Consider the following 15,980-nt stretch of genomic DNA (forward strand, 5'->3'; position numbering starts at 1 on the left):
GGGAGGGCTACATTAGAGCTCCTGCTAAATTTAGCAGAGCAAATTTCAAAAACAAGCTTTGCAACAAACAAAGATGGTAACAGGTTAAAATGATAAATTCTAAAGCCACGAAAAGAGGTTAACGAGTTGGGTAGCAGTCTCATAAAGATAACCGACAAAAGTCGCACATTCTGGTTTCTATATTGGAGCTGCACTGGTCTTTTGCAGAGTTCGATAATAATTACAATACACCGCCTTAGTGGTTGAAGAATTGTCCAAAAAGTTTCAATAACACGTTATGAACAACACATGGAAGCTCGAACTATTGGCCCACATACAGTACATGAGACGAATGTATAATTCAAAAACGATAAGAAAAAGAAGGATCCGTGCGGGATCTCACATGAACGGAGACGTCAGTATCAGGAACACCTGTTTGCAAATCCGTGAGTAAATCTGAACGAGACAGTGCAGAAAATGAGGCAGAACGAACAGAAACGGTATCCACCAACCTGATACTGAGCATAGAAAGAAGCGAACCAAAACATGTACTGGCCGATGATTTTGGCCCACGAAAATACCACACGTGTTCCACGTTCTCCGGATTGAAATTGGCCGGTTTCGTAGTATCGAGCTATAAGACACTGCTTCGAACGGAACATTACCATTTGAAAATCCCTTCTAAACCTGCTTACGATTCATAACGCCTTAGATCTTCACGATGAACCAATCAGAAAAGGAATAGTAGTACGCCCGGGCGGGGTCAAAAGGACTTGAAACCTGGTACAGTTGTCCATGCATCTGCACTGGAAAAGTCGCACTGGAGCCAACGATTGCGATCAAGATGGGACCACCGCTGGCTTCACTCGTGCTGAGATGAGTGGAGGTAGTGAGGTCGTCACTAACGTAATCGCGCAGCTTCGAACACAGCTGCCTAGAAAACTGCGCCAGGCTTCAAGTCATTTTGACCCGACTATACTTTGACAAACATGGGGTCATAAAATGGGTCAATCCCTAAAGGCAGCATACCACGAATCTGAGGTAGTGCGGATTTCAGGTGGAGTATTCGTATGCCCTATTATTATTATATATCAGAATGCTATTTTGTACGACGTCATCTATTGCAACGCTCCACTCCTTGCGTCGCCTCCGCCTTGCGATTCGTCAGAAATCAATTCGGACTGCTCCGATAGGCAGTAAGGGACGCTACGCGTGGCGCGCTGCAATAGAAAGCATTGTACAAGCATTGTGGACTGAGGTCAAGAAGTAATACTCCCCAACATCTTCCTTTTTATCGTCCGAGCGTTTGTTTTCTTGGTAGAACTTTTAAAAGCTCTACCTCAGATATTTCGATAGAATTCCGTAGGGTTCATAGCTCTTATGATACTGCTTGGTTGCTGTTGCAACAAACTCACCGCATCCTTCAAAACTATTTGTATCCCCATATACAAGAGGTTGGAAAATCGATATGAAAATATGTAGCATGGATTACTAGGAGGATGAACTGCATTGAATTCTCATAGTTAGGATCAGATATGAGCAGGATCAAGCGTGAGATGGGATTTCCCCATCGGGTAAAAGTGGGCACTAGTGAATGGAGGATGGTATGATAACCAGGACAAAATATTACTTAGTATCAAATAATTACAACCGTAACAAAACATCACACTAATAATATTAAATAATTACAAACTACAAAATATTATATAATATAAAATAAATATAAATAAATAATTATAATAAAGTACAAAAAAGATAGAACTACAAAATATTATATCAAGTTCCAGGCGTTGGACAGTAACATGGAAACATCAACATTGTGTTTTGAAGATGTACAATGGGTTGACAATGTGACCACGCAGGTTCAACACCCTACTGAGCCAAATTTTTGCAGAAGAGTATAGAAACTTGACGCTTCTAGAAGATGAAGGGTTCAATGATACATAGTTTTTAAAAGTTTAAATGTGAATTAAGCAGAATTTAATGACCAAAAAAGATTTTGATTTTGTGCACACTGGAATGGATATGGAAGATCGCGAATAACTTCGAAATAGGGGCACCTAATGAAATACTTTAAGTGGCTTTTCATTGAGAAAAGTATGCCTTACAAAAGAGTCATAGTGCTGTGCTTTGAGACCTTCTAGTTTTTCGGAATTTAGGTGGAAAAAAATCTAAAATTTTTCTACTTCTTGTGGATTTTTTCCACCTAAAGTTTGAGAAAACCAGAGCACGGAGAGTAGAAATTTTGCATATGAGATTTCCCTTATTACCTCTATCTGAATATACAGGTGATTTTATAAAACGCAGTTTCATTTCTCTTGCCTGCCGGAAATAATATCAAAATCGAAGCGATTTCCGGGGCCTCCAAATTTTTGATGAGAAAAAGATCGGAAAAATGTTATTTTTCCCATCTTATTCCTATCTAGATTCAGAAAAAAAATTATGAGGTTGCAAATAACAGCAGTATGACCGCTTTATACGACGAGCCATTTTCCCCAAAAAACTGCCTGAAATATTTGCTTTGGTCCTCTCATATCGAATCTTATATCTTATATCGCAATTTGCACAGAATCTGAACTTTAAAGCAGTTTTAAAAAGCTGGAAACTAGTATATATATATATATATATATATATATATATATATATATATATATATATATATATATATATATATATAGCTGAATTAATCATCTTCTAGAAGTAGTTTCAAAATTATAACTCCAAAAATTTGACTGAATAGAGTGTCGAACCTGCGTCGTTCCTCCATTTGTTTCCATTCTATCCTTGTATCATAAGTTTCTCTCATTGGAGACTTCAGTTTGATGATCAGTGGACTTGCGAGGCCTACAGGATCATAGATCGAGTTTACCTGGCTTACAATATCAGGTTTGGTTAGTTTTTCTTTTTGTGGAATTGTTACTTTCATCACAAATTCGTCGGATTTGGTGTCATATTTGACGCCAAGAAGTTTTATGTTGTCAATGTCACATTGTCGAAATAAAATGATTTTTCTTTCGCTTTTTTCTTCGTTCCTCTGTAATTCGAGCTATGCATCTGACTCTTCTCTTTTCTTTGTCGTATTATGTGCTTTAATCAGTATTTAAAAAATATTTAACGAATTTTTAAATAAAAGTGAAAATATTTCAATACAAATATTTTAAGATCTCAGCAAACTTGCTTCTTCTACGACTCGTTGTTTCTTCACTTCAGTTAGCTGCCGAATTTCACATTTCCCATTCGTTCTTCAGCTAATCTTCGACTTTGCTTTTTCAAAAAACTGAATTGGCAGAAACCTTGAAAGGGGAGTGGTCGTGTTCGAGAGGGTCGTATCTCATCACCACGCTTGACCGTGTTAAGGAAGCATAGATTTAAGATGGAATACTCACATCTGAGGACGCATGCAAACAAGACATTTCATTAGTTCTAACTCTTCACGATGATCCGAGACACAAAAAAAAACGCCTCGAAATGGATCAATGAACTAAAAAGTCGTAAAATAAAGGGCATACAGCCTACTAGAAATATAGAAGTGAACTTAGCTATCGGTTCTTTTTGTTTCGAAGCCTTCTTCTTGCCTTCTTCTATTTCCGATTTGTGAGCGAAGGAAAATTTACATGTACCCGTACTGAACATTTCTCCAAACTCTAGTATATCGCTATCGGATGTTACTCTACTGCATTTATGAATTTATAAAGCAGTAGAATTTATGATTTTGGCTTCAGGTAAATTCCAGTTGGTCGCTACAGAATAGGAAGTCGAATTTGAAATAATATCCCTTTTCGAAATGATTATTATATGAGAACTGACAAGAGACCCCGACGGAACAAATCCCATATCTACATCAACAAAATATACAAGAAGTACAAGTACAAAAGCACTACATTTCTCCTTGACATGTCCATTTAAATTTTTTTGATAATGTCTCGGGGTTGTTAAGATATCACTCACGTGGTTATCAAGTAATCACACCACCATGTCTAGGACAGTGTTATTCTAAACGCCTTCATTTCGGTCAACATCTTGGGAAATCAATTTACGATGTGGAGCCAGAGGTTGCCGCGGGTCTTGAACGCTCAAAAGTGGTACAAAGGTCGCGTCTGCGAAGCGACCGCCCCAATATATCGACAGATAAACTGTTAGCCGCAACACAACCGCACGATTAGTGCATGATTTTGTGCGTCTTCGTTAATTAATTCTTATGAATCTCGTATGTGTGCTATGTACATGCCTCAAAATGCGAATGCTGTAACAACATTTAAAAAAGCTTATCGTGTGACTGCATGTCTTTAAGGTCCTTCACAAGCTGGCACAGTATAGTGAGACGGGGAACCCACAAGACAGTCCTTCATTTTTCATTCTCACACTTGTACTTTTATATTCTTCATACTTCATACTCGACTTAATTTATTATACATTCTTCTTGTTCTAATGGCAGATCACTCAAACCAGATAGGCTATTTACTCTTTCTTTTAGAAAGCGCTCACCTAACATCTCGTCCTTCTCCTTATACACGTTATACATCCAGTCGCGTAATTTGTCATCATCGTCAAATGGAACCTGAAAGACAGGTAAGAATTTATTTGCCTAAGAGAACAATTGCTACGCCAGCTATCCCATTGGCTACCTTTTCTGATTCACGATAGCCACACAAATCAGATAACATTCCAGTACGGTAATTTCTTAAAGAACAAAAAAGTTCTTTGGTAAAACATTTCCTAAGAGTCTTTCGAGTTACGAAATCGTCTTAATAATGAACAAATGCAAATAAATATAAAAAATCATAGAAGTCTCTCATTACAGAGCTTTTTGCTACCGTCAAAAGTTTTCATGTAAGTCTCAACAACACAAAATCCCGTTATGGAAAGTTTTTTTTTTCACAGATTGCAAAAGACATCAGGAATCGATGCAATGTTGGTTGGGAACTATTCACATTCCGTGTATCTTTGTTTAGGACAATAAGTTTTGTAAACTATTACAGAAATCTGTAACCCATCAATTAAAGATTGAAAAGGCTGAAAAATAGATTGAATGACCAAATTTTTGGAGTACTTTCCGTACCTCCACAGAAAAGATCGAAAGAGATTTTTTTAGAAACATGAAGGGCTATGTTTTCAAAGGCGACCAATGATTAAGTCCAAACGTCCAGAAATTTCCTTCAGATTTATGAGGAAGTTACTATCGCTAACACTAATGTGGGAGAGCCCACAAAATTGAAGAGCTCCTGATTGACTCTTTCCTCATTTATGAAGAACGATATGCTGTTCTAGGCAAATTGATGCTTAAATGATGATGAAGTCGAACTTTCACAAAACCGAACAATCAGTAGCTTTAAGCATTATTTATGACCGAACTCTCTCAAAGTAACATTGTCTGTCTACAAAGGGCGGATTTTTCTGAACTCGCATATCACTTATGTGACTTTTGTGTGATTTTATACGCGTATTAGCAGTTGTTTGAGTATTTTTCTGCAGATTTTTCATTTTATTTTGTTTTTTCATCTGTGATGCGGCGCAATGCATGAGCGTGTCAAACATTGGTGGATAATCATTAGCATTCATGGAAATTTATGAAGCATGGAGGAATTAATGCGAGTGTTTCTAAATAATCACTATGCTAACCATATCATCCCAAACAAAAAAAAAAGCAAAGTCATCAGCTTCGAGTACAGATCTTTTACAAATAGTGTGTCCACAGCAGGTGTTCGGACAATAACTTTTCATATTTGCCGTTACTCTCAGTGTGAACAGCTCGCATCGCGAAACAAAAAAACACCACAGCAAGTGTTCTGTCTATTTCTCTGCACATCTTCTATTTCCTGAATTAACAAAACAACAGATTCTTATCTCATGTGAGAAGGAGCGAATGAGCAAATAGTAGTTGACGTACGTCATTACATCAGAACTGGTTACAGCTAACTAGTGAGCAAAATAATTCCACACATAGGGATTTGAGGAGATTAAGAGTCACTTATCATTATCAGTGATAATAATAGACAGTTCAAGAGGCTCTATAAAAAATCAATACTGGGAAATAAGTACAAAAACCAACCTCGTCAGCGTTGTAAATCTTATAGTTCACTGCGATGTCGCACTTTTCGCGAGTACCAAATCCAAGAGAAACAAGACTGAGCGGTATGCCGTTAGGATACGCAATTGTTACATCCAATACATACTTGATAGGTGGACGAGTTTCTGAAATTAAGATACGTTACTGGTAATATTACACCAAAAAAATGTAGGCAACCAAACGGGGGTCTCTTCTTAGTTTACAAACCTGTTTGTACGTTTTGACACTGTACAAACCAATGTAATTTTCAATTTAGTGATTCTGAACAAATATTACACTGTAAAAACCTATAGTACTAGATTTGCGCGTCAATGTGGTTGTGGGTGTTGGGAGAATAGCTGTCATGAACTTTGCTCTACGACCGATATGATGCAGCTTGCGTGTGCTCAAGTTTGAGTTTCACCAACCTCTTCGCCATCCATTCTCCACATTTCAAGTGATTTCAATTATCGTAGCTTAATTTATTTAATGTGAACATCTAATATGGAACAAGTAACCTATCTTGCGTGGAAAAAAAGAATTGTTGCCAAGAATTGTTAGTGCACTTCCTCTTGAGATTGTTTTCATATGACCACATCCATAGCTGTGGGGCAAATACAGATTCCTCTCGGGGGATTAATCCATGTCTCTTTTGCTCGGAAAGAAAAACATGTGGGAAACCCTGATTCGATATTATGGCTGCAAAGCAGATTTACTCTTTCAAATCCGCAAAGACAATAAGCAGCAGTAAGTGAGAATTTTTGTTACGAGATCTCAACTTCAAAACAGCGTAGAAGGAATTAAACTTCTCAAGGGAGTCTAGATTCTATCCCTCAATCTAGTGGTTTCGACAGACAAACAGCTTACTCGCATTACAAAACAAGTCACTAAAAACCAGCTTCTGTTCACTTCGAGGAAGAACATGCTCTTCCTTTCTTCTTCACTACACACAGCTACTACTACTACACATGTTGCGGACATTCGTGAACGCTTCCCTGATCATACTTTCGAACATTTAACTAATATAGGATCACGATCTACCAAGTTTTTCCCATCACTCTTGTGTTTTGCTATGACCAAAAAACAGCCACGCCCTTTTATGGCGGTGGAATGGCCACGTAGTAACCAGAACACTTTTTTCCTATCCCTTCCTTACAGCTTTTAGTGAGCGGCCTTTTGACAAGAATTCTGCAAAAACCTCGACCTAATAAAGTCACACTTCCACTTTTGAAGAGCATCGAAATGATTTTTAGCGCTTCCACTAATAATATGAGGTGACAGCTCGCGTTATTGATCCAGTCCAGTGGTGTCGGCGCAGTTAGTCTTTTTACCTCCGCGAAATGGCAGGATTCGCACATTGATGTACAGCGTTCGAAATGATAAAAACGGATTGTGGATAGCATAACCGGACCTGGTCTTTATGTAATTGTCGTCTTTAAGTAAATCTTAGCACTCTGTGCAATCCGTATATGCGATTCTGATTGCTACTTGCTCGCGGCGCCCTGTTCTTACTGAATATAGGTGTTCCGAGTGTATGGAACAGGAAGTATGCGATCTGCACAGTTATATGGTGCAAGATTCCTGTGTGTTAGCAAAAGTCGTTGCCTAATTTTGAGCGACAACCTTGTACAACCAGAAAAACATGGACATATAGATGTTGTAGAGATGTTTCTTCCAGATCTCATTTGATTTTCAGGACATGACACATCTGCTGGGGATTGAGTTCGCCCCTCTCAATATTCCATGGGAACGGAGACTTCAAACTCTCGGCGCTATACATTTCTTTATGGTTTCGCTATTACTGCCTCTGTTAACACTTTTGTTTCCTATTTATATGGTGAGTTTTTCTCTTTTTTTCTATATAACACATAATGTACACATGGTAGTAAAGCGGTAGATCACTGTATCATGCACTGAGCCCTATTTGATGCTCAGCCAGCGAGAATTTCGTTTTGTTTTTCCTCTACTATGGAAGCACAAGTTGTGAATGTGCATTCTTGGTGTACAATGTTATGACAAAACAAAGCGGTCATTCGGAAAAGAAGAGAAACCTTGTTGATTCCGACCCTTAATAATAATTTATGTGATCAAGAGCAATCTCATATAAAACGAATACATGAGATCTGCTTCAGCTATTCTCGTGCCTGTGGCCTTTGGTTGCAGCATATTTTGTTTGGTTGTATTACGACTGGGATTCACCGAAGCGGGGGGCATACCGTTCTAAATGGTTCATGCGTCAACGCATCCATAACTGGTACGCCAACTATTTCCCTGTGAAGCTGCACAAAACTGAAGAATTAAGCCCAGAGGAGGTGAGAGACTTTCATAACTGTGCCGAAATGAACTGAATGTAAAAAAAAAAACTACTTTTAGAATTATATCATAGGAAGTCACCCCCATGGAATTATATCAATGGCGGCTTTTGTTAATTTTGCAACGAACGGGACAGGAATATTGGAAAAATTCCCTGACATCGAATTCCATTTGTGCACGTTGGTTGGACAGTTCTACACGCCATTTAGACGGGAATGGGGACTTCTACACGGAATGATCGACTGTAGTCGACAAAGTCTCACCTATGTGCTCAATGGCACGAAGGTGATCGATAGATTGATTTCCCTAAGAATAATAGGTGAATTCGGCTATTTCAGGGAAAAGCCTGTGTCTTAGTTGTCGGCGGGGCAGAGGAAGCTCTTGACGCACATCCTGGTCACCACATTTTGACGATTTATAAGCGGAAAGGGTTCATTCGTCTGGCCCTGGAAACTGGTGCAAATCTTGTTCCATGTTATTCATTCGGAGAAAACGAAATATACCATCAGGTATAATTATGTTGACCTTCCACCTGGATTTTTAGCATCAAGTATCAAAACTTTGATCGATTTGGTCACCATGAAAACTATAGAAAAACTTTAGAAAGTATAGTATGCGGAAAGTTTGATGTGCATACTACTTTGAAGAGAAAGTCGATAAATACGAGAAAACGTTCTTTACAGCAAAGAGTGCAGCAGAAAAGAGGGGAAATTAGCAGGGGAAATGATGCGGAGAGCATTAATATAAAACGCAAACAAGTTCAGTTAACTCGGAATTTTTATCTGGAATAAATCGTTCTTAAGGGCAGCATACCACGAATCTGACGAGGTAAAGGAGTCTGCTTGAGAAGCTAGAGATGGTGTTGTAGATTGCAAGATCCGGTGTGGTTCAGCTCCCATTCGTCATTTAAAAAAAAACGACGTGGAAGATGCTGAGATGAGAGGTGAGCGGAACCACTTCAGATCTGCAATCTAACAACCCCATCTCTAGCTTTTACCGCAGATTCCCTCACTACGTCAGATCCGTGGCATGCTGCCTGTAAGAATGAGATTACTCCACTTCCAAATTTGTGAAACACTGTGTGTCATTTAAAAACTTCAAACTTGGTTTTCTTCATCATTCTTCTTTTTACCTAACTCATGCTCATTACCCGTTACATTATTTGTACAAAGTGTATATACGGATAGGAACAATTTTCTTCTCTGAGAGATGTCAAGATAAAACCATTAGCATAATAGCGGAGATTGAGCAGGTGATGGGAGTGATGTTTTAAAGGGGCTCTTCAAATATTCTACATCTCAGAAGCAAGCTATGCAAAAATCGCATCAAAACTTTTCATATCCGTAGGAGTTTAAAAATTACAGTTTAAAAGTACAAGAGTTTAATACTATCGAAAAATCCCACTGAGTTCCGCCCCACCTAAAGGCCTCATCCTCATCTGTTACGGTATGGGTTTCAGCCGAGTAGTTCCTATACGAGGTCGTAGATTGTGGGTAAGAGGGTAATTCTGTTCATCTCTCCCTGCATCACTGTAAACAGACGGCTCTGGAGCGCTGATTTTTGCGACGGTTTCTGCGGCAATGCACCACCTTTGCGCCCCGCCCCCGCTTGCGATTCGTCGAATGAAATGAATTGCCCACCGAGGCGTCCGAATGGGTTTTCGAAGATTCGCAGGCGCGGTGGCAAGGGTGGCCGGCTGCAATAGAGGATGTCGTAAGAAACAGTGTTCCGGAGTGGTCCGTTTACACTGATACAGAGGGAGGTGACGAAATCACCCTCTTCTGCACAATCTAAGGCGCCGTATAGGAATTATCCGGCTGAAACCCGTACCGTCCCATACGTGGAGTGATGCATTTGAAGCAAAGCTTTTAAATTTCTCTGTATATTAAGAAGCACTTGTAAAGATCGATGTAGTTGTAGTTGAGTACAACAATAAGAATTAAAGGCGAAGGATTAGACCAGGAATTCTAGGAAATAACCCCTTTCAAACTTCAGGCTGATAATCCGAAGGGCTCAACAATAAGAATGATTCAAACAACGCTCAAGAACATTCTTGGCTTCTCTCCACCAATCTTTCATGGGAGAGGTGTTTTTAACTACAATTTCGGACTACTTCCTTACAGGTAAGCTTTAAACATTGGAATTTTCAAAACATATTCATATACACTCAGACATTCGCAACTCAGATCGCATAAAATAAATAAAATTCGAATGAGGCGAATTCCTCCTTTTTCAAAGTCGAAATAGTTGACAATTACATTAGTACAAGAGGATAGAGAAAGTCCGAAAAAAACAATGTATACCTAACTGACCTGTTTTCCTACGTTTCAACCTAACTGCGAATGTTGTGGCCTGAGCTGGTCGCCCATAATATGCTTGAAGAAGCAGGTCTCCCGCTTAGGATATTACTCCGAATTCATGCTAGTATTAGTGCACAAATATCTGACTGGATGCACATTGCTTTGTTTAAATTGGAAAAATTTTCTTTAAGGAAGCCAATCAACACTGTATTGGGAAAACCTATCAAAGTGAAGAAAACAGAGCATCCAACTCAGGAGCAGATTGACGAATTGCACAAGGCCTACATCGCGGAACTGCAGAAGTTGTTTGAGATTAATAAAACGAAATATGGTGTTCCACCTCAGACACAGCTGGTACTGCAATGAAAGAGCTAAACCTGGAGCTTTCTGTTTGCTTTTTGCGACCTCCGAATACGAGTATCTTCACTGTAACTTTCACATTTTTATATACCATTCAGATTAGATCTCGTATCATTTCTATTTTCTTTTTAAATGTTGTTTCGCCATTTATGATAGATAAATCGCTCTATAGTTTTTCAGTTGTTCGACAGACGCAAATAAGAATACTATTACTACAGACAAAAAGTAAACATAAGATAAGCGATGAACGCTGCTCCATTTTAGACTGCAAATAGTAAAAGTTAAGATAAGATAGTAAACGAGTGTCGGACACCACTTTATAGTAATTCCACTTAAAACAAGAGACCTATTCTTTAAGAAAAAGCTGACAAAAACACAGCATTTGCCGTTGTTATAGAGAGAAAAAGAATGAAAACGACAGAGATAAAACCTACCTTTAACATACTTCTTCTCCCTGATAGCTCCAACGGTATCAGTGATTAATTTTAACTTGCTGGAGCTACGCTCTCTCGGTTCATCTTCATCTTCTCGTGGTCCCACCTGGAACAAGATGTTTACTTAAGAGTTTTCAGTCTACATTTATAATAGTAGTATAACAGTTTAGTTTTAATAAAGATGAAAAATCCCGTTAGGGAATGAAACGTTAAAGCTAGTTTCAACTTCTGCAACGATTTCAATATTTACAGAGAAATGCCTAGATATCGCTGTGACTTAATGTGGATATAAACTGTCTCTTTCGATATGTTCGGAAGTATTTGTAGTATATCTGAAGCATGTAATGCATCAGGCACCTGCGATGTATGTCCAAGTGTATGCTGTCTACAAATCCCAGCTGATCAAGCGTTTTAGATTAAGTTTTGCAAACAGACATTTGAAAATGAGCACTTCTAGGAGATACGATAGTATTGCCTTGTCTATTGCAAAGATCTTATGCATTTTTGTCTTTTTTCAAATGCACAGCGAAACATAACCAGAGAAAGGTTCTCGCACAGCTTTTGTAAATATGATAATCGCATCTCGAGGAGACATGGATTTTAACGACTTACTCACTTGTTACGATCTAGGAAACTGCATACAGCGGTCTTACCGTGCAAGTCTGGTACGAAAATTGCGGTGGAGAAATTTGCATTATCTATACCTTAAAACTTGAAGGATTTTATTAAAAAAATTGCAGCGACATTTCTTCAAAAATTCTGAATTTCCATGAGGGATTAGTACAACCCTGTTATGGGAACGGAAGAGCAAAAAGGGGAATTTATACTGTCTAGAACTTTATCATGAATTGGGCTTCGATTATAAAGATGTAATATGCTAACGTGCATACATCAAGAACAGTAACACAGAAGCAAAAATAATTTTTGAAATAATAAAGAACTTCACTTCTTCTAATATGGCTTTCACCGCTCCCATTCGAGGTAAAGTTGTATACTTCAGGTGAGGGAAACCATTGAGCTTTCCATATCTATGTGGAGATAAGGTAACATTGGAAATTTGAAAGATAAAACAGTTGTTCAGAATGAAAAAAAAAACAGAAGAAGAAAAAGTTAAGGGAACCTTTGACTACTCTCTACACGTTTGTGGTAGAATCCGCCTTCGGGAAAGAGAATAACCCAGCGGCGATCGCGATCCCAGAATACCTCACGTAAATGTTGCTTCAATCTAAAAAAAAAAAAACGAAAAAAGACTAACAATCATAAAACACGCAAAATGTCATTATTTGGACCAATCCTTACCTCAGGATCTCTTTTTCCCGAGTAGCTTTCCCTTGTTTAATAAAATAATCTCCGTGATTGTTTCCAACTATACCAAAAGGACTCCAACGGAACATCACATCCATTAGCCAGAGAGTCTCCAAGGAATGTTGTATTACTTAGGTTGGTGATGTCGTGTGTTGTATTTACATAAATTTAAAGTTTATATGTGAAAACTGGAAGCGTACCTTTCTGCTGGCAACGCCCTTACTTTGCAAACACGCCATCAACGTCGGAACATCTGCGGTGCTTTGATGATTGCACATCACCAAGACCCTTTCGTCTCGATAATACGTAGTAACATCGTCTCCGTACTCGAAAACTGAAAGCTAAAAAATTCACAACCGATATAAAAAGTCACATAGGCGGAAATAATAATAATATCTTATGTTATGTTGAAAAGCGAAATAAAAATTATGAATGCATGTACTAGATTCTTAGATCATTGACCTACAATCTCAAAGAAAAACAACAACTGAAAATAAGTTTCTATATGAGTTTAGCGCCAACGGCTCAACAGTTATAGAAGCTAAAATCGAGCAATAACGATTGAAAATGCAAACGCACACAAATTAATTTTCAGAAGCTTCACAATACCTGTTCTCTTGATACTAAAAATGGAAGTACCTATGCCCTAAGAACACCAACAAAAGTAGGAAGTGAAGAAAAATAGAAGAAAACTGAGCACTGAGTACGACTCTAAAGATTCAATTTTTTAATAACACAGAAACATATCTTCGAAAATCGCTGTTGATAAGCATCCTTTACATTCGAAAAGCATTCGAATGCACATGTCAGAATTAATTTCGATAAAGACGCACGAATTTACGAGCTGCCCGTCCACTTGGTGTCACTCACATATGTATAACGCAAGAAAAAACCGTGAGAATTACGTAACCGGTGCAAGTTAAATTATTGATGATGATAGAAACTGTACAATTTGAAAGGCAAACCATCATATCCAGCCGTATATCCCCATGTACCAATAAATCCTTGTAGCCATCGATACAATTTGCCTTCGACGAACCAGTACAGACGAGGCCTGAATAATCAAAACATCCCAGTCGGAGGAGAACATGCAAATACGAATTTTATGTATTCCCCCACCTCGGTCACTTTGTAGACCCCTTCACTCACGAATCTGCTGAATAGATTTTCGGAAATTAGGTCTTAAGAAGACTTAATGACCTGGTGAATGAATCAAAATATTTCAGTTCTCTATTTTGCTGTTTGATTGCTGGTCATTGAATGAGATAATTTTACGTACTGATGATAACTGTAGCTCATATATTGTCATTAGTATATTTAAACACAATATATTAGGTTGCATCAATGGTATTAAGAGCGTTCAAGTGTTTTGTTTTATATTTTTAATGGAGAGAGCAATTGCTTCGAACTCAAACCAGTGCAGTAACACGTAGTGCCTTTTTAAAGAGATTCAAAAACAACCAACTTCCTAGGTAATAGTTTTTAAGCTCTCTTTCGGCCAACCTTCAAGAATAGTCTATAAGAAAGTAACGTTTCAAAATCGCTCCTTTTTTTAGTCAATAATTGTTCCAACGGCTTTCTTGGGATCTATATTTTATAATTCACAACGATGATAACTCATAGAGGCCATGGGCTTCACACCTTTTTATTTTAGACTAAGTTATATATAAGTAGTCAGTTATATATATATATATATATATATATATATATATATATATATATATATATATATATATATATATATATAGTCACAAATTCCTCAAAATGACTGGAAGTTCAGAAAAAGTTTGAGATAAAAGTACCAGCCACAGTGGAAATTCATACTGCTTGTCGTAGGCTAAAAGGGGCATTGCAACGAGAAGCAAAAATAACGCAAGGACAACAAACATAAGCTGAAATTCGTCAAGCAGCATTCTATATTTCTATATCTCTAGCACTGCCTACTTACTCCAACTTGCTAGGGCTATTTCACAGTTAAAATGAGTACGACTTCTGGCACAGATCAAAAAAGATACGGAACAAATTACTGGAAAAAATCGCAACGACTAGCACAATGCATTATCTAAGTTATCCTCAAGAAATTTGGCGATGGAATCCGAAGGAAGTACGAAATTTTATGAGCGACAAAACGATATTTCTTTCTTGAGGTGACGAAAAACAGAAAATGACAAATATCAAACAGTGACCTCGAAAAAGAAACACGAACAAGCAAAAAAAAAACGTAGGGAACGTATTGTGCTGCCTTTAACTCAACTGCTTTGAGAAAAAGGCATGTAGATTAATTATTTACGATCAACTTACTTGATGTCTGATAATTCTGCACGCTGTCTAACAGAGAAGTGTGAGAAGGAGAAGGTAAAGTAGAGTCAAAACGACATGAAACACGGTGCATTTGCGTGATCGGCTACGCTGGAAGCGGTGCGTAGCAATTAGTATCGAGGAATGTCCTTTCCTAGCATCATTCTTCACCGCAGTTCGCGGTGGTAACAACTAGATTCCATGCTCAAGTGAAGATGGTCCTTTCGCCAACCGCCCGAAAGTGAAAGTGATAAATTCGCCAATCTTTTAAAAGTGAAGGAGGTCCCTTCCTCAACCGTTCAAAAGCGAAGGGGGTCAGAACAGGCTCCAACTATCGCATATATGCCGCTTTCTCCATCGCCGCGCTTCGAGCGCATCCGCTTATGCAACTGCACCGTGTTTCATGTCGTTTTGACCATGCTATAAATGCAGCATAAGGCAGCTATTCGGAATGATTAGCATTCGAACAAATCCCTGTTATTTAAAGGCCCAATCAATCTCAATTCATATACTGGTAGCCTAGGTAACAATGAATGGAAAGAAAAATCGCTGTTAGAAATACCACTCACCAAATTTTTCGCAGTCCCATGACAGGGAACATGAAACCAAAGTAAGTCAAAAAGAACACTGTCACAAGCGATAAACACATTACTGCTCTGGAAACACTCAAATTAGGCATGGAGACATAAACGCATAAATAACCAACGACTCACCTAATAGGTGTCTTTATAAACCATAAAATTTTCTCAGAGGTGGAAGCTTGCGAAAATACTGATCGAGAACCTGGCGGTCGGTCACGACCAGGAGCCGACCTCAGCTTCAATAGTTCTGCAGTTTCTTCATCTTCCAACATCTATGAGAAAAACAAGTATCAAATGAAAATCAACCATTGCAGTTCACCGGCAGAAGGTTGCATAACGAACTAGGAGATTCAAAGGGCAATCT

At 38.3% G+C, this 15,980-nt stretch overlaps 2 protein-coding genes across 5 annotated transcripts; one reads left to right on the forward strand and one right to left on the reverse strand.

Annotated features, from left to right (window-relative positions):
• Positions 1–378: 378 nt before the first annotated feature.
• On the reverse strand, positions 379–15,888 carry RB195_026489 (uncharacterized protein; the record flags this gene model as incomplete). Of its 3 annotated transcripts, XM_064176947.1 has the most annotated exons (12): positions 379–435; positions 492–613; positions 4,465–4,537; positions 6,029–6,171; positions 11,433–11,538; positions 12,379–12,460; positions 12,553–12,657; positions 12,732–12,847; positions 12,938–13,071; positions 13,703–13,791; positions 15,605–15,691; positions 15,749–15,888. In XM_064176947.1, 12 exons carry the CDS (start codon positions 15,886–15,888, stop codon positions 379–381), a joined length of 1,254 nt encoding a protein of 417 aa, XP_064070952.1. The 3 variants fall into 3 exon arrangements, with proteins under 3 accessions (XP_064070952.1, XP_064070953.1, XP_064070956.1); XM_064176946.1 differs by lacking the exons at positions 379–435; positions 492–613; positions 4,465–4,537; positions 6,029–6,171 and adding an exon at positions 11,259–11,263; XM_064176945.1 differs by lacking the exons at positions 11,433–11,538; positions 12,379–12,460; positions 12,553–12,657; ... (3 more) ...; positions 15,605–15,691; positions 15,749–15,888 and adding an exon at positions 6,334–6,391.
• On the forward strand, positions 7,560–11,004 carry RB195_026490 (uncharacterized protein; the record flags this gene model as incomplete). Of its 2 annotated transcripts, XM_064176948.1 has the most annotated exons (7): positions 7,560–7,571; positions 7,722–7,862; positions 8,158–8,337; positions 8,399–8,623; positions 8,677–8,847; positions 10,334–10,461; positions 10,830–11,004. In XM_064176948.1, 7 exons carry the CDS (start codon positions 7,560–7,562, stop codon positions 11,002–11,004), a joined length of 1,032 nt encoding a protein of 343 aa, XP_064070954.1. The 2 variants fall into 2 exon arrangements, with proteins under 2 accessions (XP_064070954.1, XP_064070955.1); XM_064176949.1 differs by lacking the exon at positions 7,560–7,571 and having other exon boundaries at positions 7,725–7,862.
• Positions 15,889–15,980: the final 92 nt, after the last annotated feature.

Source organism: Necator americanus, assembly GCF_031761385.1.
Source record: "Necator americanus strain Aroian chromosome Unknown Necator_2022.05.29.01.07, whole genome shotgun sequence".
Lineage (NCBI taxonomy): Eukaryota > Metazoa > Nematoda > Chromadorea > Rhabditida > Ancylostomatidae > Necator > Necator americanus.